The following is a 24225-nucleotide window of genomic DNA, read 5'->3' on the forward strand; positions in this document are numbered from 1 at the left end:
AGTGCCAACTGGTCAGTATGAAGGGAATGTTAGAGCTGCAAAATCATCACAGTAGAGTTTGCAACCATCACAGTAAAGACTGGTTCGGGCAAAAATCATTAATAGGTGTTAAATTTAGGATACAAATGTTGATGAGGAATAAGATATTTACATAGTCTGAAAGTAGCAACAGAAAAAAAAAGCAACTGTACATTGGAGAAATCAGACAACACCTTCACTGGACAGTCAAAAATAATGCCACAAATGAGAGGCAGGTAACACTGTGTGTCCAAATTGATACTCTGAGCACAAATTGCCTTAGATAGCATTAATATAACCTGAATCTAATCATGAAGACCTGGCATTTGAGAGTTATTATCTTGCGTTCCTAACTATTCATCCCCTTTTAGGGTTTCTGATACAGGGCTATCTCATGCTAGTTCTTTATTGCCAACATTAAATTTATTTGCTTATTGTTGGAGAAGAATAAAATGATTTTATCCTTCTCTGATGGTACATCCAGTACTAGCTGACAAAGGTAAGGAAGAGATGAAGAGGTCTGTTGACAGGAGAAATAACATCAATGTTCTACTTATTTAATAGTAAGACCCCTGAAAACCTTGATTTTAGAAAATAGTAGAAATGGCCAAAGATCTGAAAGTGACAAGTCCTCTGAGCCAAACAAAAGTTGTAACCATAAACCTAAACACCACCCCTGCCCCCGACCCCACCAGAGTGGAGTCTCTTTTAGATACAGAACGAACAGAACTTACTTTTATATAAAAGTCTACAAGAGATTGCCTAAAGGATGTTGGTTTTTCATAATTAGAGGCCAGCAGCTACTGCTGATCTCTTAGTGATAGAGCACAAGATCTATAGGAAGAAGAGCTCATGAAGAAGATGAAAGGCTGGTAAAGGAGTCTGGAAAGGGCCGGGGTACTGTGGAAGCTAAAAGATTGAAGCATCTTCAGAAAGTGGGGTCCTCTGGGCTGTCATCACCCACAGAGAACTCAAGGGACACGAAGACTGGGCAAAGGTCAGAGTCTGCCAGAAGTTACAATGGTGCCAGAGAAGCCTCTTAGCTGTGCACACCTGGGAAGTTACTTAACCTCTTTCCAGGTAACCTCACCTGTATGGTGGTAACTAGCATACTTACTTCACAGGCTTGGGGGAGTGTGATACTTTCCTGTGAGTTGAAGAGAAATACTGGCTGATAAGGTGTGTGCGTCCAGACAGAAGTAGCAAATTAGTTCAATAATGCATGATATATGCCAACAGCATGGGGCCCACACTCCTCAACACGCCATTTTCTGGGTGAGTACTTGTTTTCTAGAAATAAAATCCACATACTAGGTTGCCAACTTGTAACTAGTCACCGTGTTTCATTATTTTTTGTTCCTTATACATATACATCTATATATTCTTTAGTATGCTTTATTGTACTATGTTTAAAATGCTTCGGAATAACTCTTAAAACTTACAGAATGAAAGAAACAGACACCGACCTCTCCTAAACTCATCTCCTCCCTCCCCACCCCCGATTCCCAGGGTCCCCAAAGGAAAAACTGTTACTCTCCTATTATCAAACAGAACACAGTTAGAGAATACACTCTGCTTTCCTCCACCTCACAGCCTTTACAGTACTGTAGTTAAACAGTATCTATCAGGATTGATCCATGATGAGAAGAGATACATCTGACCACTGCGGGTTAGAACAAATTGCAAGGGCACTTCTGGTTTTGCTCCAACGTGTAAAAAGCCTGGAAGTCGTCACTCCCTTACTTACAACAAGAAACAAGCTAAACAAACTGAAAAACAACTCTGAGATTCATCGGAGAATTAAGTTCACAGGCGGATGTGGAAAATCAGAGTTTACCAGGAGCAGAGACTGATGCTGGAGCCATGGCTGCCAGGAACCCAAACGGTAACTGAGGATTTGCTGGAGGCTCAGTGTGGACCAGCTTGTGAGTTAAACAACAGGCAGCTCACATTTTCATGAGTTTTATCTGTAGGAGGCATCCTTGCCACCAGGTTTTTATTGTTAGGAATGGAGAAAATTCCTCTGGGGCTTCTGGCAGGGGGAGGGAGAAAAGGACCGTTTTGAAAAATCTGCCCAGAGTTGTTCTGTTCTTGTTCTGTTCTGTGTAAGGAAAGCTAGCCCTCCAGGGAAACACTTTTCCTCAGCTTTATCTGATCTGGGGAAGGACAACTAGGTACCTGCAGCCCCTCTAGCCTTCCTGTCTCAATTAAGGGGAGGGGGAAAAAGGCTAAGAAACTCTTCCGAAGGTCACATCCCAGATACTGTGGCCCACTGTAAAAACCAAAAATACCCAACAAAACAAAACAAAACAATGGAGATTTAAACGTGAGATTATAGAATGGTCCCCCTCTCCAATATTTTACCACCACATCACCCATCAACAGGACTCCGGGATAATAACAGTGGATTACAACTGACACTCCATTTAGAAGGATTTTCAAAAGAAACCCAAAGACAACAGGGGAGACAAAGACACTGGAGAAAGGATAGTCCTTTCAACAAAGGATGCTAAACAACTAGATACCCACTTGCAATGAATCTAGACACTGACCTTATACTTTTCACAAAAAGCAACTCAAAATGGAGCATACACCTAAATGTAAAATGCAAAACTATAAAACTTTTAGAAGATAACACCAGAGAAAATACACATGATTTTGGTTTAGCAATGAGTTTTTAGATATAATGCCAAAAGCATGATCCATGAAAGAAAAAAACCGGTTAAGTTGGACTTCGTTAAAATTACAAACTTGTGCTCTACAAAAAACACTGTTAATAGAATGAAAAGACAAGCCACAGATTGGGAGAAAATATTTGCAACACACATATCTGATAAAGGAAGGACTTGTATCCAAAATACATGTAAAAAATATATAAAGACTGCTTAAAGCTCAACCATAAGAAAACAAACTCAGTTAAAATGTAAGATATACAGATGGCCAATAGGCATATGAAAAGATGATCCATATCATATGATTAGGAAACTGCAAATTAAAACAACAAGATACCACCATACACCTATCAGAATGGCTATAATCCAGAAAACTGACAACACCAAATGCTGAAGTGGAGCAAGAGGAACCCTCATTCATTACGGGTGGGAATGCAAAATGGTACAGTCACTTCTCAAGATAGTCTGGCAATTTCTTACAAAGGTAAACAGTCTTATTTGATCTAGCAATTGTGCTCCTAGGTGTTTACCCAAATGACTAGAAATATTATACCTGTGGAAAAACCTGTACAGTATATGAATGCCTATAGCAGCTTTATTTATATTGCCAAACCCTGGAAACAACCCAGATGAGTGGACAAACAAACTGTGGTACATCTGTACAACTGAATATTATTCAGGGATTAAAAAGAAACCAGCTATTAAACCATAAAAAGACATGAAGGGAGTTTAAATGTATGTCATTTAGTGGAAGAAGTCAGTCTGAAAAGGCTGCACAGTACACAGTTCCAACTAAATGACATTCTGGAGAAGGCAAAACTACAAAAACAGTAAAAAGATCGGTGACTGCCAAGGACTGGTGGGGGGTGGCTGTTTATACATTTGTCAACCTCATAGAACCCCAATATAACCTATGATCTTTAGTTAATAGTAATGTACCAATACTGGTTCATCATTTGTAACAAATGCACCACACCAATGCAAGATGTTAAAAACGGGAAATAGTGAGTGGGGGAGAGAGTGTGTGTGAGAACTGTGTGAGATCTATTCAATTTTGTATAAACCTAGAACTGCTCTAAAAACTAAAGTCTATTAATTAAAAATAAATTCACAGCAGTCATCTGGAACCTGCAGTGATTAGGAACCAGCGCCCTGCTTGGAGGAACACACACGTAGTGTCTGAATGTTTCTGGCAGTTACACAAGGAAGAGAACTTGATCTTCTGATTCCGTTACCTTTGTGCCCCCAAGTGCCTGCCTGGAACACACCGGCCTTACAAGTCTGGTTGTTAATGGATATACTGAACAAACAAATGAAAGGGTGACTGCAGTGAAGCATGGAAGTTCAGTGATAGCCGGAGAAGAAAACCAGCAAAAGCTGGACCTATCAGAAAGTGGCATCTGTAGTGTTTGATTTTATTGGTATAAATATATTGATTACAGAAATGCCTACAGGAAAAGTGACTTTTGCGGAACCCAAATGCCTGGTCCCTAACGTGTGAGCGCTGGGCATCCATCTGCAGCCACAGCAGAGCCGGCTGGCTCCAGGTGGGGCTGTTTCCATCCTCAGGGCTCCAGGAGCAAGTTCCTGTCATCTTTTGTTTCCTATCACCAAGATTTAGTAACACTGAGGTCCAGTCTCAGAGGCTTCTGAGTCACAAACAAGACAATTTTTTTAAAAAAACAACAAGAGACATATTTGTTTATAAAATTTTCATTTTGCCAAGCAAGAAGCTACAATCCCAGACTCTGTGGGTTCATTGCTGGACACCTGGCAACCCGAGTTGTGAGGATTAAGTGCCTAACAAGTGGAATGTGCTAAGAGCAAGACACACACTAGACACTCAGTGTTTGATTCCTTCCAGCTTCCTGATAAAAAGTGGGAGAGGAAGGGAGAGACGAGAGAGAAGGGAGGAAGCTGGTATAAACTACTTATTTTGGAAGTTTGGCAATAGAAGAAAAGTGAATTAAGAAGGTAGCTAGAAAAAGAAACATTAAAACATTTTTTTCTTTTTTAAGAAACATTTTCTTTTTCTAAATAAGGTCTGCAGAAAGAAAAAATGGAAACTAATAAACCACATATGACTGACACACTGAATTAAATTTAAGCGTATGTAAGAATGCTTTTAAAAATAAAATATTACTATTATTCTAACAACAGGACTTAAATCTCAATGGGAATTATCACTAGAAAACCTTCTGGATATTTTAAAATCAAGTCTTTTCAGTTAGGTATAGAGCAAATGCAATCCCACAATATCAGCGATCTAGTCTTCTCAATACCTAAGGTAATACCTAGTAGAGATGTCCCCTCAGAAAATTATAACCAAGTATTATGTCAAGGAGGGTGGAGATTCAGGGCTTAGGTGATAATTCTGTCATTAGATTGATTCAGGAAGCAAACTGAATGTTTATTATCCACTTCATTTTTGATTAGCAATTAAACTAATTTAGCCTACCTGCTACACATAAGTGCTGTCAAGTTAAACAAAGTACAGGATTTGCAATGAAAATATTTCCCAAGTTGGATTTTAATGTACTACTCTTCTTTTACCTAAAAGAACAATGTGAATTTGTTCAAGTGTATCAATTATATCACACAAATAATTTATCAATTTTGCATCCATATACAGATTATAAGCAGTTGTCTTCTTTACGTGTGAATGTAAAATACAGCATTAAAAGATGAAAAGTTTTCCATAAGTTATTACACCAAGTGAGGTAAATTAACATTAATTATTTATTCTCTTTTCATCGATTAGTAGATTAAGGTTAAAATACAACCATTTTGATGCCAACAAAAATGAGAGCAGGTGTGCATTATCAATAATGAATGAAGCTGACAACCAGTTAGTCTTAAGGAATCACTAATTAACTGCAGGCATTTTCATTGAAGCTTGAAAAATGCTACATCTGAAAAAATTTTAGGTTCTTTAAAATTATTAAAACAGGACCCCCAAACACAAAGATGAGGACAATACACAGGTAGAGGAGGCACTAAGAGACAGTTTCCGTCCAGTATTGCTGAGTAAAACCATCTTAAATTTTTAAGTGAAGAAATTTTTCAAAAGACTATGGTTTTTTATTGTTTTCTTTTAAGGCAACCAGTTCTAATTAGGCAAGTTTAAAAACACAAAACTGGGCTACTGCTCCCAACTTTTGGATGGAAAGACATTAATCTAAAACCATACTCCCCATGTGGATGTTGGTCAGTCCTATGATGACGTGAATTTAAGGGAGATTCCACAAAATCCAAAATCTATTTTATTATATCTCTTGCTCCGAAGGGACAACTGAGCAAACAGGATAACTTGGTGCTTTCACAGTTCAAAAGTATTCCTCACCTTCTTCTACTTCAGACGGCAAGATGACAACTGTATGATCCTCATGGACAGCTTACAGGTGTCAAGTCCTTGCCTTGTGCCAAGCACGGTGCTAGCTGCCTTACAGAAATGGCCTCATTTAGTCCTCACAGCCCAAGAAGAAGTAGCTCTATTATCTCACGGTACAGAAGGGGAAGCTGAGACTTTGAGAGGTTAGATGATTTTTCCCCAAATTACAAAAGTACTAAAGGTGGTGGGGCTGGAATTTGAACTCATGTCCGACCCTGAGCCTGTGCTCTTAACTACTTTGCATCCTCACTCAAATATGCAAAAGGAATTAGATTTTCCCTACCGGGTACCCTAGGACAGAATGATGCCCAGTATGTGTGAATTACAGGGACAGGCATGTGTACCCAACATCCACCAGAACACTTTAATTATTAGGGCTGTTTTAAAATGGAACAGGCTACCTCTGGGGGGACAGTAACACAGAGGCACAGACGCACTGGGTGAGGGCCGGCCTGGCTGCTTGAAGCCATTTCGGCTCAATGTTTGGTTTGTGCAGGAAGTAAAACCAAAGTAGTAGGACTGAATCCCCAAGGCAGCCCATGACAATCAACCTCCCCACACCTGTCACAGCCCAAACACACCACACACACAGGCCCTAACTCCAAGTCAAACAGAGTGGTCGATGGCCACCTTGCCTGATGCACCTAAACTTTTGAAACAAACTAAAAAAATGCTTTAGGAAAGGAACTAGGGAGGCATAAAAAGATGATGATCCACTGCAAACGGCAGGGAACCCCACAGCCTGCAGTACAGCTACACTGGGGAAGAGCGCTCACAAAAGGGCTGGGCTGCCAGCCCGACTGGCACGTTACTGTGGCTGTGAGGCTTTATGTGGGGTGGGGAGGGCTGGTCCCTGCATCCCTGGTTCATCTGTATGATGGACATGTAAACAAACAGTCCCTGATACGACCTGGCGAGAATCAAATGAGAACACAGAGGTGAAGCATCTGACTTGCTGTGATGCTTATAACTGTTGGTTTCCTTGCGACTGAGGGAAGCCACAGGGCACACTGGGAGAGCGAAAGAGGGCCCGTCTTGCCCACGGGGATAAAAAGCTACTCGTTCAATGAACTCCTGACCTACGTTTCCAGCTGCTGCCTCAACATTTCCGCTTGGTCTAACAGGCATCCCAAACCTAAGACATCTACGAACAAACCCTGACCCCTCATCCACCACACCCTCTCACAGCTGGCGGCCAGTGTACAGCAAGCCCACTGCCTCTCCCTTCAATCCCAGGCCGACCCAGCGTTCTGGCTCACCTGCACTGGGACAACAGCCTCCCAGCCCGTGTCCCTGGCTCCCACCCTTCTACAGCCTATTCTTTGAGCAGAGCCAGGAAGAACCTTGCCACTCCGGAGTCCAAAGCCTTCTGAGGCCCCTCACCCTCACCTCAGGTCAAAAGGCAACGTTCTTACCATGACCCACAAGGCCCCACAGAGCCTGGTCCCACCCGTGCAGCCCACCTCCAGCCCTCATCCCCTCCCTCCCCCCATCCTGAACTGTACCTCAACTGACCGGCTTCCCAACTGGGACCCAAGCTCACCAGGCCTCAGGAACGCCGCACTTGCCGGCCTCCGCGGAACGGTCTCCTGGGACCGCTCTCCCTCCTGACTTTATGTCCCTGATGCCCCACCCAAACCAGCTGCGCTCACCCCTTTCCTCCATCAGTGGCCCTTCGCCTCATTACTGCCCGGCAAATTAGACCTGTTTACCACCCACTAGAACGCAAGTTTCCAAGAGCAGGGACTTGTACGTATTGATTATCCCTAAGTGATCAGAACAACGCCTAGCAGAGATGCTCACTGAATTGAGCATACTGTTATTTAAATGAGGAAAGAAAAACTACTGTAATCCCTTGATTACTGAATATTTGGTTTTATGTGCTTTTCAGAAAACCATAGAAGGACTTTTTTGTTTAGTTAAAGGACAATTTTTCACAAGAGCAAAGAAGAACAAACCCTGTAGTCATCCCACTACCACAATGCTCACCCTCCTCCCCAGCACTGGGACTCCACCTCCGTGCCAACAGAGGAAAATTTAAAGCAGTGAAATGTAGGCAGCCATCAAAATGATGAGTAAATGGATTACTCATGAATTCAAAGAAATATGTGTGGAATGTTAAGTTAAAAAAGCAGTGCCCCCTCAATGTGCACTGCAGCACTCTTTACAATAGCCAAGACATGGAAACAACCTAAGTGTCCACTGACAGATGAATGGATAAGAAGATGTGGTATATATCAATATATATAACGGAAAATTACTCCACCATTAAAAAAAAGGAATGAAACAATGCCATTTGCAGCAACATGGATGAACCTAGAGATTATCATACTAAATGAAGTAAGTCAGACAAAGACAAATATCATACGATATCACTTATATGTAGAATCTAAGAAAATGATACAAATGAATTTATTTAAAAAACAGAAATAAGACTACAGACATAGAAAACAAATTTATGGTTACCAAAGGGGAAAGCAAGGAGAGGGATAAACTAGTAGTCTAGGATTAGCAGATACAAACTACTATATATAAAATATAGGTACTACTGTATATAGCACACCAAACTATATTCAATATCTTGTAATAAACTGTAATGGAAAAGAATCTGAAAAAGAATATATATATATATGACTGAATCACTTTGCTGTACACCACAAAGTAATGCAACATTATAAATCAGCTATACTTTGATTAAAAAAAAAAAGCAGTGCCCAAGATAGTTTATATAGCCACGGGTTTTAATTATTTTAAAACAGACATTTTAAAATAATAAGGAAAGAAACTGTTTCTTAGGTTCATTTTTCAGCAAAAGCATTAATTTTTTAAAAACTTGAAGTGTATTTTAATACTCATTATAAAACAAGTTCTAAACTTCCTAGAGGATTCATAAGTTGTTTTAAAGTATTAATATGACGTGGAAAGTTGGGCAGGATTGAGTAGAGAATAAAAGTGAGATATTAAAACATTTAATCATACATATATGAAGAGAAAAAAGAAACCTTAGTATGTCACAAGTTTCTACTGTTATAAAAATGGAAGCTGCTATCAGCTATGGCTTTGAGTTATAAATACCCGAGACATATACACATATTAGCTTCACTGCACTCAAGAGTTACAGGAATAGACTTAATCTGGACACTAAGAGTCCAGTTTTTAGTTGTAAAGAGCATGCCATTTAATTTGCCTTTTTAGTCATCTCATAATTTTTATCTTTGAACTCATGCTCCTAAAATATTAGTCAGCTTTTAATAATGCAAAACCTTTTAGTCCTAATAATATTCTTACTTCAATTTGAAATGAGACATACAAACACAGAATCTGTAGCCTATCACTCAAAGTAATAAGGCTCCAATTCTAACCTACACTCACAATCCTCTCCATGAACCCTGAATCCCAGGCAAACTGAAATATCCCCTGTCCCCTCCACCTGCTCCCTCCACCAGAAACCAACCCCTTCCTACTCAGGATTACAGCATCCCACGACTCAGTCTGTCTCTACCTCCTCTACCTGCATGTGGGTGTGATTGCCTCCTCCCATGAAGTCCGGTAGCCTTTGTACCTTTTACTCTTGCACTGGGTCCTGTATTAAAGCTATGTACGTATATATTTTCATAACCTCTCTTACTAAGCTGTAGATACCCTGAAGGTGGGGACCAAGTTTATTAATGCTGTAAATGACAGTCATGGTTTCAAGAAAGCCCAGAAAAACCTGATTCATAGAGTTAGAATGCAAAGAGCCCAACACCCTTATCTGATACACTCATTTAGCCCATCAACAAACATTTCTAAGCTCATCCTAGAGCTTACTTCTCACTGAAAGTTTCACTGAGCAGGGCAGTGGTGGCACATTTGTTGTAACTGCTGCCATCTCCCCCTCTGGAACCTCCCTAGAGCAGGTACTGCTAAAGGACCATCAGGATACCTCCCCCAGCCTCAGAATCCTTCTTGAGACATTGCTGCAAGCATAGCAGTTCATAGCTCCTTTGCAGGTTTTACAGGAGGACTTGTTCCAAGGCCATTTTCTATACTGAACCAAATGCCGGCTTCCTGTCACTTCCTCCCACTGGATTTCAGGAACAATACACGAGTGACTACACCCTTCTGTTGCACACCCTGTCTTCCAGATTTTAAAGACTACTTTTGTAATTTTGTTCCCTGTGTAGAAATCCAACTTTTGTGGAGTCCTCTTTAAGGAGTACAAAATCACAAATTCAAAATTAAGTACAAGGTTTTAAAAGATGTCGTGAAACTGAGAGGCCTTAAAGCTTAAACTCGGAGTCTGTGGGAAACCCTGCACTCACCATGGAATCAACCAACTGGAATTTAACCCCAGCTTCACTCCTAACTACTTGTGTGAAGCTAGGCAAGTTATTTAACCTAAGTTTTCGTTTTCTTGTTTATAAAATGGGAATGATACCTCCTTCCTCAGAGGACTGCTATGAGAATTACATGAGACTCTTGAATTTCCATTAACGCCAACAAAATTCATTAAAGTTTTTTTATATTGAAGTATAATTAACATATCATATTGTATTAGTTTCAGGTGTACAAAATGATACAATGTTTGTGTACACTGCAAAACAATCACCACAAGAAGTCGTTACCACCTGTTACCATACAATGTTACCAAAACATTTTGTGTGTGTGTGATGAGAATTTTTAAGTTATACTCTCTTGGCAACTTTCAAATATGCACTACAATATTATCGACTATAGTCATCATGCTGTACATTACATCCCAATGACTTATTTTATAACTGGAAGTGTGCACCTCAAAATTCATTTACTGTGTAATTCATTCACTGTGTAATTCATTCTGAGTCGGGTGGGGCCAACTAAAACCCTTCACAGGGGCTGGGAAATGTGTACCACTAGCCTCTTGAATCATTACAGTGTCTATTATATTGTGTTTAGTATGAATTAATTAGGATATCCCATATATTGGGGACTTCTCAGAAGTGGCATACTTATTTTTGGGGGGGTTCTTTGGTGGTAGAATACACATAACCTAAATTTACCAATAGTGACATTTAGTACATTCACAATGTTGTACAACCATCCACACTATCCAGTTCAAAAATTTCACTACCTGAAAAGGAAACCTGTACCCATCAAGTAGTTATTCCCCATTCTCCCCTCTCCCCAGCCCCCGGCAATCACCAATCTGCTTTTTGTCTCTTACGAATTTGCTCTAGAACTTTTGTATGAATGGAATCTTACAATATGTGGCCTTTTAATCTGGCTTCTGTCACTTGGCATGTTTTCAAGGTTCATCCACGTTGTAGCATGTGTCAGTACTTCATTCTTTATGACTGAATAACACCCTACAGTATGGATATACTATATTTTGTCTATCAATTCATCAGCTGCTGGACATTTGGGTTGTCTCCACCTTGTGCCTGCTGGGAATAATGCTAAGATTTTGTATGAGCATATGTTTCATTTCTCTTGAGGAGACATCTAACGAATGGAATTGCCAGGCCATAAGGTAAACTGTATTTTGAGAAACTGACAGACTCTTTTCCAATGCAGCTGCTCCATTTTACATTCCCACCAGCAATGCACAAGGGTTCCCATTTCTCTACATCTCTGCCAACACATGCTATTGTCTCTTTGATTACAGCTGCTGTGGGGTGTGAAGTGGTATCTCATGTGGTTATGATGTGCAAATCCCTAATGGCTAATGGTGTTGACCATCTTTTCATGTGCTCCTTTGTCATCCTTACTTTTTTTTCCCTTCAATTGAGGGATAGCTGATTTACACTGGCATCCTTACTTTTAATAATTTTAAGGCATCCAGACCAGGAAAGAGTACCTAAGGAAGTGCATTTACTTCCAAGTGGCTGAAGACCAAAAACATTCAGAACCCCATGTGCGTTAACAAGGAATCTACCACGTCCCCCCCCGCCAAGGCTGTCACTCTCCTGCAGCACGCCCATGTGCTTAGGAACATGTGGCCGGCAGGGTCAAGGCAGGCCTCACCCGCACCACGATTCCAACTACACCTGTCTCTGCCGTGTCCCTCTCCCTTTAACTTCGTTGTCCTCCCCCCTCAACCTACTGCAGGGGCCATACCCTTTGCTGTGTCTGGTGCCTCTGACCAGAGACACTCTTTCTTGCTGTGAAGTCCCTTCCCCTATTTGTGTGTTAGAACTGTGTGTTTTTGTTTGACTCCTAATTTCAGGCCCAGCATAGTGCCATGAATAGAGTAAGACATTTGTGAGAGGGCATTTGTGAGAGGATGCGGGTAGCTCTCATGACTGACGTGAATGACGACAGAGGCGGTCACGAGGCAGAGCCCTCAGGCCCCTGCCTCGTGGAGACCTGGACAGTTGCTGCGGCCCCCGACCGCTGTTCTTTGGCCACAGCTGAGAGCCTGAGAATAAGGAGTCCTAGCCTCTCCCCATCCGGAATTGACAGGACACATGATATCCTTTGAGGAGAAAAAGACCAATTTAAATAATTGTGAAAACTGGGTTTAAACAAGATAATTTTCCCTTCACACACTTTAAAATTCAAAGATTTAAGAGAACGGGCAAGTATCATAAAGTGCATTGAAAAATAGGTAATGACATTTCAGACTGACATTCAGGATGTGCCCATCATGCCGTCGTCAGGAAGCATTAAATGTTAAAATGACTCATCTTGATTTGACATCTTAGCTTTTATACCTGTAGTTTTTACTAATTATAATACATCATCTGCACGTATGGTTACTTCAAAGCTGGGAGAAGGAATGCTTTTCTTATAATGACTTCTGTAGGGAGGTACAATTTACAACACAGAACATCCTCTCACAGTTTTAGAAATTTATATAAACTTATACCAATATGCCTAGATGATATATGGACTTATATGGTATGTGCTTATATAGATGTTATAAATTATACATTTATAAATTATAAGCCTATCTTTCTCTACAGTTAGATCTTTTTTTGCTCCCAAAGAGGTGCCACCTGAAAATTGAAATGGCAAGTCATTTGCAAAGTTGGAATAAATGGTCATGTAATAAATGCTACAGTGAGAGGCCTGCGTACCGCAAAAAAAAAAAAAAAAAAAGTGAGCCTCACCTGCAACTAAAAGATAAATGGTTTTGGTCAACAACAACTGCTTTGACTCAACTTAGCTCTCTCATTGACTCTGGCATGAATTCTTTTATTTTATCTAGACCTTAGGAATCTATTCATGATATTTCTCTGAATGAATAACATTTAAAAATTTTTTCACGTATTGTTTTCTCCTCTTTTTTTTTTTTATTTTTTATTTTGCGGTACGCAGGCTTCTCTCTGTTGTGGCCTCTCCCGTTGCGGAGCACAGGCTCCGGACGCGCAGGCTCAGCGGCCATGGCTCACGGGCCCAGCCGCTCCGAGGCATGCGGGAGCCTCCCGGACCGGGGCACAAACCCGTGTCCCCTGCATCGGCAGGCGGACTCTCAACCACTGCGCCACCAGGGAAGTCCTTTCTGCTCTTATTTTTAAGACCCAAGACTGTCAGGTTGGATTTTGAGTGTCAACAAGACAAAACTGTAATAAATATATATTGTTTAATTGCATGACCAATGAACACTCTATCAATAACAAAAGAAAACCTATGATTTTCTAGGTTCCCTGATGGTGAGGAGATAAAATCTTCTGTTGTGATCAATTTAAGAAACTGGCCCAAACAATTTAACAGATGATTCAAAATAATGTGGGCTTCCCTGGTGGTGCAGTGGTTAAGAATCCACCTGCCAATGCAGGGGACACGGGTTCAAGCCCTGGTCCGAGAAGATCCCACATGCCACGGAGCAGTTAAGCCCGTGTGCCACAATTACTGAGCCTGTGCTCTAGAGCCTGCATGCAACAACTACTGAGCCCGCGTGCTGCAACTACTGAAGCCCGCACACCTAGAGCCCGTGCTCTGCAACGGGAGAAGCCACCACAATGAGAAGCCGACGCACCACAAGGAAGAGTAGCCCCCGCTCGATGCAACTAAAGAAAGCCTGGGCACCACAACGAAGACCCAATGCAGCCATACATACATGCATACATACATACATACATAAATAATGTAATAGCTGGCTGAATTGGAACATAATAACACAGTCTAAATTTATGTAATGCTGAGGTCCTTATACCTCACAGGAAATTTGTCAACTCCCTGAAGAAAGTCCCCTGTTATTCCTTGAGAAATAAGTGAGAACAAGCTTTATTTTTCTATGGTTTAGAGATGAAAAAACTGGTTCAAAGTTTCTTTTGAATATTTTGCCAAAATATTTTCCCCTGACCATTTCTGTTTTCCCTTTCCACCATTTCCACATTTCCTAAGTCTTAAAAAATAAACGTCATTTGATTTAGGGGCAAAACTGGAAGCTTTAGACAAATTTCAGTTTCCTCTTTTAAATGAGCACTGTTCCTTGAGTTGAACTGTGTATCTGTGATAAGGATTTATGTGCATAGCTACAGGTACACACCCTGACGACCTGAGTCACATGAATTATTATTCATATGACTTACTATTTAACAAACACAGTGGATTAAAATATTTTACCTGCCAAATCCTGACTACAGAGCTCTGGTCTTTGGCTTTGCATTTGTCTGTTCGTTTGTTTCTCCCAACAGGGCAAGGCGGTGTCGCCCCAGAGCTGCTTACATGCTGTGGTTATTGGGATCATGCTGTTAATGTGTGTTAAACCCAAGCACTTAGTAACAGACTACAGGAATGATCCTGGCAAGTATAGTCTTAAACCCAAGCACTTAGATCGCAGATGGTAAGGAGCTGCTTTTTCTTTGGAGAAAAGGATATCAAATCCCTCACACGATGGCTCCGTCCTGAGTGACTTAAGCAACTGGATGACCCTAAAGGCTTTCTGCTGTCAAGTAAGGGCCTGCAAGGGGGCCGGGTTGTAAACAGTTCAGGTCTCCTCTGTTGCAACCGCTTAGCTCTGCCAGTGTAGCTGCAGACAACACATGAACAAGTGGGCACGGTCGTGTCCCAATAAAATTTTAGTTTCAAATCGGTGCTGGCCAGCCCCTTGGCTCTTGTTTGCTCAGTTAAGGTACAACTGATAAAAGGTGATGCTTTAACAAAGCGAATTTGAAGGCTACTTCAAAATATATGCTAATTCTTACTGTAATTGTCTAGTGGTTCAGCGCATTTAGCATAAAAATGACTAAAATTTGGCAGTTCTCTTGAATCATTAGAATTTTCCTATTACTTTCAATTATAGTTGAGAAAAAGCAATGACACATTTCCTCAATATTCTCTATAATAGGAGAACAGACTCTATTCATAAAGGACCTTTTGTTTTCAAGAGCAAACCATTAGGAATGACTCCTGGGAAAAGGATGTGTATCTAGCCTATTTATAGAAAATTAAAACCTGCCATTATTTAAGTTTTAGATAATTAGAAGAGCTTACAAATTTTAGACATTTAAAGATATTTTCCATAAAGTCTGAGTCACTTTCCCTGCAAAACTGGCAGAATACCTTTATTAGTATGGATATGACAGAAAATAAAGGAGCATTTCATTTGCACATTCTAAATATTTTACAAGAATTTTATCAAATGGTAAGTCATATTCCATCAACTATTTTTATTTTCTAAGAATTAAACATATTTAAATGAGAGAAGCTCCACCATTGCTTGGCATTTCTACTTTTCATTTCTTGGTGACTTCCAGTGGCAAAACTTTTACACCTCCATAGGTGACCCCAACATGGAAGAGAACAATAATAAAACCCATACAGAAATATTTCCACATGAATGAGAATCAAGAGGCACAATAAAGCATCAGCAGAATTAGACTGTCAAGAACTTCAAACTGGGACTTCCCTGGTGGCGTGTTGGTTAAGAATGCCTGCCAATGCAGGGGACATGGGTTCGAGCCCTGGACCTGGAAGATCCCACATGCCACGGAGCAACTAAGCCCACGTGCCACAACTACTGAGCCTGTGCTCTAGAGCCCGCGAGCCACAACTACTGAGCCCACATGCCACTACTACTGCAGCCTGCGTGCCTAGAGCCCATGCTCTGCAACAAAGAGAAGCCACTGCAATGAGAAGCCCGCATACCACAACAAAGAGTAGCCCCCACTTGCCGCAACTAAAGAAAGCCCACACACAGCAATGAAGACCCAACGCAGCCAATAAAGAAAGAAAGAACTTCAAACTGCATTGATAATAAAAAGAATCAAAAGAGAAAAACAAAACTTTATTAAAAGTTGATTGGCAAACTCAATGATAAAAAGACAAATAACCCAAGTAAAAATGGGCAAAGGATCTGAATAGACATTTCTCCAAAGATGACATGCAATGACCAGTAAGAACATGAAAAGATACTTGACATTAACCACTAGGGAAATGTAAATCAAACTCAAAGGAGGTAGTACCTCACACTCACGAGGATGGCTATAATCAAAAAGACAGACAATAACAAGTGTTAGCAAGGACTTAAAGAAGTTGGAACCCTCAGACACTGCTGGTGGGAATGTAAAATGGTGCATTCACTTTGAAAAATACTCTGGCAGTTCCTCAAAGGGTTAAATTTAGAGTTAACATATGAGCCAGCAATTCTCCTCCTAAGTATATACCCAAGAGACAGAAAAACGTATGTACACACAAAATTTGTACATGAATGTTCATAGCAGCAGTATGTTTTAATAGCTAAAAGGTAGAAGCAACCTAAATATCTATCAACTGATAAAACAGATAAACAAAATGTGGTATATCTATACAATAGGATATTATCCATCCATAAAAAGAAAGGAAGTACTGCTACATGTTACAATGTGAATGACCCTTGAAATCACTCTAAGTGAAAGAAACCAGTGACAAAAGATCACGTATTGTATGATTCCATTTATGTGAAAAATCCAGCAAAACCAACTCTATAGGAGACAAAATACATTAATGGTTAAATACGACTGGAGTTGGGGGTGACTGGGAGGTGACTGCTAATGGGTATGTGATTTCTTTCTGGAGTGAGGAAAATGTTCTAAAGTTGACTGTGGTGATAATTTAAAACTTTGTGAATATACTAAAAACCACTCAACTATTCGCTTTAAACGGGGCAATTGTACTATATGTTAATCAGATCTCAATAAAGCTATTAAAATGATAAAAATTAATTCACAGATTTCAAAAGAACTAAATAGAACTTATAGTAATGAAAAAGAATGACAAATTGAAATGTCAACAGAATAAAAAAAGTAGAAAATAAAAAAATTTAAAACGCCATTTACAATAGGACAAAAATGTCATAAGTATCTAAAACTGTATAAAATGTATACACATGTATAAAAACGTGCAAGACTTCTACAATGGAAATTACAAAATAGTGCTAACAGAAATTAAAGAAGTCCCAAGTAATTAAAAGGATATACCATCTTCGTGGATTAGAAGATTGAGTCAGTTCTCTCTAAACTCGTCTATAGATTCAATCTATAGTCAAAAATCCAAGATTTTTTTTTTTAGTGAGAATTGACAAGCTGATTCTAAAGAACGTGTACATGCGGAAGTCCTATAATAGCTAAGACAATCTCAAATAAGACCTACTTACTTTACTTGATATCTCCTACTAGATATCAAGATTTATCATAAAGTTACCGTAATTAAGACAGTGTGGTGTTGCTGCAAGGACTGCAGATAGAGCACACAGACAGCAAAGTGTGTAGGTGTGTTGCCTCCCTGTTTCCCAGCGACAAACCCATGTGATGTGTTACAAATATGAATAATTGAGAGAGGAAGTACAGCAAAGACATTAAAAGTGGTAACAATGACTGTAAATGGAGTTACAGAAGAAATACCTGCCTGTGGGAACGTCAACACTGCTACTGTTTGAGAGACCCTGGATGTACAGCCACAAGAATGGAGTGAAGCCCAGAATCATCAACATAATTGAGGAAAACGGTTGTGGTGAAAAGGATGAAGGTGTTTCCGAGAAAGTGATACCAGCCCAAAAAACTTCACATTAAAGGAACTCTCAAGGCTATCTCACAACATTGAAATCACCGAGGATAAAATGCTGGAAGCTGATCCAAGCTTAAAAGGAGCATGACAATTTGCGAAAGCATATTGTATCTTAAGTTATACAAGAAGGCGACAAGAGTTGTTGAAACGACTCGAGTTTTTTACAAATAAATAAAAATGCTTTAACTATCAGTGTTTCTAATGCTTTAAAGTACTGTGTACTAAATAAATATTTTATTTTTTCCATTTCCTTACACATTTATAACTGAAAGTGAGAGAGTTTTTAATGTTTCTGGCAAACATTTTTAAAGGTCACAGGACAATCATAATTTTCCCCATTGATTATTAAGATGGCTTTGCATGGTTTTAACTTGTGTGGTCATCTTTGTGGTCCTACCTGTATTTAAAATTAATGAGTTAAATGTATCATTTCAGAAATTAGAAAAAGAACAGCAGAATAATCCCAAAGATAGTACAAGGAAGAAAACAAGTAGACATTAATGAAATAGAAAATGAAGATACAATGGAGAGAATTGAAATAATTTGTTCTTGAATAATCAAGCAAAAATGTATATTCTTACAAACGTATCACCTACTTTATGGAAGAGAATAATGTCAATGAAAAAAAATTGGTACTGATTTTTGAATTCTCAAATACTTGTGAACACATGAAGCGGCAACAGAGAGGCATCTTTCTGGTCTGTGAAACTTTAGAAAACACAAGGCACGTTATCTCATTTCATCTTCAAACAACCCAGAACATGTTGCTGTCCTCTCCCTTAGTCCTGCCGACCCCTCATAAGGTGGCGTGTTGCCCAGGGTGTAGGTTGACAGCGGCACTGTACCAGCACAAGCTTTACTGAGTACCTCTCAGGTGCTGGGCAGTCGCAGGGGAAAATAAGACCTGGCCTGGCCGCCCTGTCCTGGGTCACAGGATCGTTCCCAAGCAGCACCAATGCCGCCTACCATCCTCTCGCAGAGGTCACGACCTCCACAGCCCTTGCTCTGCCTTGCTTGGCTGCAGAGCACATGGCTAAGGACACAGGACGCAGTGCGGTTGCCCATGGAGGTTACCTCACCACCATGCAGAAGGCTGTGACTGCCAAGTTTACCCTATGGTCTACCAGCCTGCCCAGGGAAACGCGGGGCGAGCATCCACCCTGCATACCTCGGAGGAAACATCTATCCACAAGGCTCCTGAGGATGAGATGAGGCAACACACGAAGGACCCGGCACACAGCACGCACTTAGTGAGACCTGAGTTTCTATGTGAAGCACAGCTGTACAAAAGTCAAGCAATACGTGTAAGAAGGCATACATATGTAAGTAAAACTTCTGTTAGTTCCATCTTCCTCAACCCTGTAACACCTGGTGTTTACGGTCAGGACCCTAGTGAAGCCACCATTTCTGAGGGGGCCAGTGAGCTCCAATCACCACACCTGCCAGCCCCTCCCCAGTCTTCAGCTGCTCTGACACCAACGATTCCCTCTCATCTCCTTCTTGAAAAGGTCCCCGTCGTGGGGTTCCTGTTTTCTTCCTCTTCAGCAACCTGTGATTGGCTGCCTCTTTCCTTTCCCTTCGCCTCAGTGAAGTGCAGTAAGTGCAGAGGTGAAGAGCTCAGATCCTCAAGTCGGACCACCTGCTAACTGTGTGACCCAGGCACACACTTCACCTCTGGGTCTTACGTGGAAAACGGAGACAGTGGAAGTGCCTGCACCCACATCTGTGCAGGATGGCTCTGAGGACTAAATGAGATGCTGAACTAAAGGCCCTGTCAGGCACTGGGTCCTGTTCCCGAGGAGAGCAAGCACTCAATGTTGGCTCTTAGGCACAAACTCACTGGAAGAAAAGCCTGGAAAGAAATATGGCAGTGATGAAAGAGGCTGTGAGACCGTGCAGGTACGTCAGCAGAGAGGAAGATGAGAGGAGGAAAGAAAGGAGAGAGAAGCGGAGGCAGGGAAGATGCCCCAAGAGTTTGTGATGAAAAGATACCCAACGGCTTGAGCAGAAAAGCAAAAGGACAGAAAAACAAAAACTACCCCACATCCCTAATTCATCTTCTGTGCTTGGGAGTCCCACTTCCCAAATAGGAATAGACTGGGAAGGATGGCTGTGGTCTACTGGAGAAACAACAATCATAAATAGAGTGTGAAGTACACACACGATAGTAAAACCACACAACCCACGTGGGAGAAAAACACTATCCCAATCAGAGACACAAGCAAAACGCAGCAGCACTTTGCAGCTCACAGCACAGCTAACGCAGTAACGCGTGTTAAGTCCTTTCCTTTCACTGAAAGCCATTGAAACAAGACCTCTGATAACCAGAGCTGGCTGACTGGTGGCACCATCGGGTGTCCTCCTAACAGCTGTGCCCTCTCCCCCTCGATGTATCCCTTGGCCAACCATGCCTGGGAATAGTGCTGCTGGGTCATGGGCGTGTGATCCAAATCAGGCCAGAGAGAACAAGAGGGTGTGTGCTGGGGCTCCTGGGAAAAGGTTTCCTCCTCTGTAAAGCGTGCTCCTTCCTGCTTCTGGACATAGTGGGAAGAGGGAGGGTGTGATGCCTGAGACTCACAATGGCAGGGCAGCCACCTTGGTACCATGAGGAGCTGGGCTTTAGGACGAGAAGAAAGAGAGAAAGAACCAGAGTCCTTAGTAATGATTAACCAAGAACCCCTGCTCCTGGCCTTCTTATGTGGGATAATAAACATCCTTATTGCTTACACCACTGTTAGTCGGGTGTTTTGTTACTCGTGGGCAAGAGCATCTTAAATGATTCACACAGTACTGGGTGAGCTGATGCCGAAAGAGGGATCTCAAAATGAAAACACCCATAGCTAAAAGTCAGAAATGGTACTGCTGCAGCCCTGTGCTACTAACAGAGGCCGACCCAGAAGACAAAAAGTAAAAGGCTAATCAACACACACACACACACACACACACACACACACACACACACACACACCTTTTCTTTCCTCTAAAGTGAGAAGAGACTGAAATGTTTAGCTTTGCCACCCTGATTTACATTAATAATTTATTTGGCCAAGTTTTCCAAGTTGAATCCTCACTACAAATTTCTATGAATTAAGTAAATATTTTTAGCCAGAGGGTATTCTCCTCCCAAGGTAAAAATTTTAAACGGAAAATTGTATAACTATAGGATTCTTTTTGCGGGGGTGGGGCGTGGGAAAAGAAAGCCTTTTCAGAGATAATACTCTTCAGGAATGAAAAATTTGAAATGATTCATAATCTTCACATATGTAATACCCCTTCAGTTTTTAACAAATGGAATTTGTAACATAAGTTTCATAATAAAGTATGAAGACCAATACCAAAATGTCAGTAACTAGATCAGAAAATCTTCTTGAAAAACAAGAAAGGTACAATCAACTTTAGGTTTCTCTTTTTTCTATGAATTGTCCAGTGCTTTTCCATACAGGTATTTAAACAGATATAGGGTAGTATTTTAGTCTAAACTTTAACAACAAAATAAAAAACTAAGCAAATCAAAAGAAGTAAATGTCAGGTCTCCAAAAGCAACTCCTACTAGGATTGCACTTTATCATGGAATGGCTGCAAATGAGTAGGAAATTAACTACATGATAGAGTGAATATAAGCAAAAGGACAACTTGGAACAAAAATGGCAGCAAGTAATTTCCATTCCCTCTGAATGAAATACAAACACATGAAAGAAACTGCACCATTGCAACATATTTTCCTTACTGAAACTGAAATTTTAAGCTCGTGTTTATAACAACACGGTTGCTGTGGAAACAGCTGATTCAACATTATGAACCCACAGCTGAATCAAATAAGGTGTGGAACAGAAGTCTTATTTAAACAGTGGCAAGAATCATAAAACATTAAAAAGGCAAACTGAATGACGGTGAGTCAAAGCGCCGTATGTTTTAACATAAGGGTCATACTTCTTTTTCCCCTGATGCCTGACACAAATAGGCTGTTTCTTTTTAATTTAGTTCTATTTTTGGAACCCTATAATCACCCCAATCATCCCTCAAATGTCCTAAATTTTACTATCTGCTTCTGTCTACATAACACAGTGTGTATTTTATTAAACTGATCCACTTTGGACAGTTACTATAGTTCAGACCTTGCCAGAACAACAGAATACAAGTCAGGGCTTTGAAATTTTCTACACGTAACTGATTCTATTCAGTATCGCAGTACTGACTTATTCATCACCCAGCATCACTTCAGGCTTAGCTTTTGCCTACAGGTTTCAAGACTATGAACTCTTCCGGTACAAAAGCTGTCAGAGAATGTTAACGAGCGCCCAGATCCACTGCAGACGCAGCAGCCCAGCCCCCAAACCCAGAACCATCATCACACCTTGAATTTGTTCCTTGGCTTTTATGGGTCAGTTAGGAGTTTCCCAACCAATCCTGAAAACCCTCAAGACACTTATCATACGAATGGTGTGAATTATTTGAACCTTAAACATATGCGCCTTTGACCCTCTGCTTCCCTTTCAACGTTTTAATTGGAGAGGAACACACATTTCTTTAAACACACACTTTACCAACCTTTCCTCTGGTTTTCTGAACCTTTCAAATTCTGACAAACATTTTAAACTCTGAAATGTTACCCTCTGTCAAGTAAAACATATTTAACAAGTTATTAAAATGATGGTTATGTGTGGGACTATTTAAAAAAAAAAAAATCCACCTTTCCCCGCTTCGGAGAGGGTACAGTGAACCGGCTCTGTAAATAGAAGCCTTGGTGCTGCCGAGGGTGCGGCTGCCCTCGCCCTCCGCGTGTGCACAGGGGATCGATTCATACCAGCAAAACCGGAAAAATCACAACCGAGAGCAACTGTGGAAGCAGCGACAGCCAAGAGCAGAACGTAAAGGGGCTGGACTCTCTGCAAGGTGAGTCACAGGAAACGCTCTGCCAGAGGCCGGAGGCTGCGTGCACATCCCCTTCAGTTAAAAATGTGGCTCAAGGCTCCCCCGGCTTCACCCTTCAGGGATCAGCAGGGAACTAGAGCCCAAACCTCAGAGGCAGAAGCCCAGTTCCTAGTGGCCTGCCCTTAACTAAGCCTCCACTTTGGACAGACCACGGAGGAGTCAATCACCGCAGAGGTGAACAAACCCGAGTGCTGGGCTAGCCCTCTTTTCCATTCTGGTTCCGGGCCACTTTGTATGTTCTCATCAGGGCTTGCAGGACAAAGGCTCCGGAACCGCGCTCAAGTTGGGTGTATATGTAACGGACGGTCAGCTCACCCAGCTCTGTCGACACAGGGGACCCGCTGGCAATCTCACCGATCTTGGCCACTCCATCATAGTAGGCTTTTCCCGCCAGAGTCATAGCTAGACAGAGAAGGTGACACACACAATCGTCACTTACACATGGAAAGGAGGAAACGACACAGAGGTTTTCTTCCAAACACCCCGGAGTCCCTCGCGGCTGAGGCAAGCGTGGCTCTCAGGGGCCAGGGCTTGAGCTAGCGAGCTGTGCCAGGGGCAGAGGTCCCTCCACTGCACTCCTGCAGGCCCCCCACCCACCGGAAAGCCCTCACGGGATCCTCGCCTCCGACCAGCCCTGGGGAACCTTCAGCAGCGGCAGAGGCTGGGGGTCCGGAGAAGGTTCTGCCTGCTCCTCAGGCCAGCTCCAGAGGGGATATGTTCCTAACACGGAATTGGGGCTGGAACACATCCACTGCAGCAAGCTGGTCATTCTACAGCAATACAGGTCTGCAATACTGTTAGCTAGAGGGGCTTGTGTGGGCTTGTCTAGGTGCCTGGGCCTTCTATGGCATTTTTACTTTTTCTATTGAAAAAGATATTCTGAGACACAAGCAACTACCATACTTGTTGCCAGGAGAGAAATCTATGAAATCTGAAATACATTATCATTTCAAAAAAAAAAATGAAATTACCTGAAAAATAACTGAATGCTCTGCTTTTCTTTCTGCTCTTTTTTGGCAGAGACAGGAAAACTCTTACTGCTATACAAGCTGGATTCTAATTATCTTAAAAATCACATTTCTCCTTTCAAACTGATTCTGAAAACTACATTATAAGGTACAGAAATATGCTTCTGATTTGTTTTTCTTTTCCTTTTTTTTCCCCTTTTTCTTTTTTGGAGGGTGCGGGGAGGTTGTAGATGGGAGTCAGGAGCAAGACAAATCTGGGTTTGAATTCTACTGTTACTTCCAACAACATGAC

General features: G+C 41.3%; 1 protein-coding gene across 1 annotated transcript in view; it reads right to left on the bottom strand.

Moving 5' to 3' along the window:
• The window catches only part of BAIAP2L1 (BAR/IMD domain containing adaptor protein 2 like 1), an 85871-nt gene that overhangs the window by 34743 nt on the left and 26903 nt on the right, over window positions 1–24225 (bottom strand). Inside the window, exon 3 of the mRNA XM_065893018.1 lies at window positions 23281–23367. Within this exon, the coding sequence (XP_065749090.1) occupies window positions 23281–23367 (87 nt within the window). The remainder of the gene's footprint in view (window positions 1–23280; window positions 23368–24225) is intronic.

This window comes from Phocoena phocoena, chromosome 15 (genome assembly GCF_963924675.1).
Source record: "Phocoena phocoena chromosome 15, mPhoPho1.1, whole genome shotgun sequence".
NCBI classification, from domain to species: domain Eukaryota; kingdom Metazoa; phylum Chordata; class Mammalia; order Artiodactyla; family Phocoenidae; genus Phocoena; species Phocoena phocoena.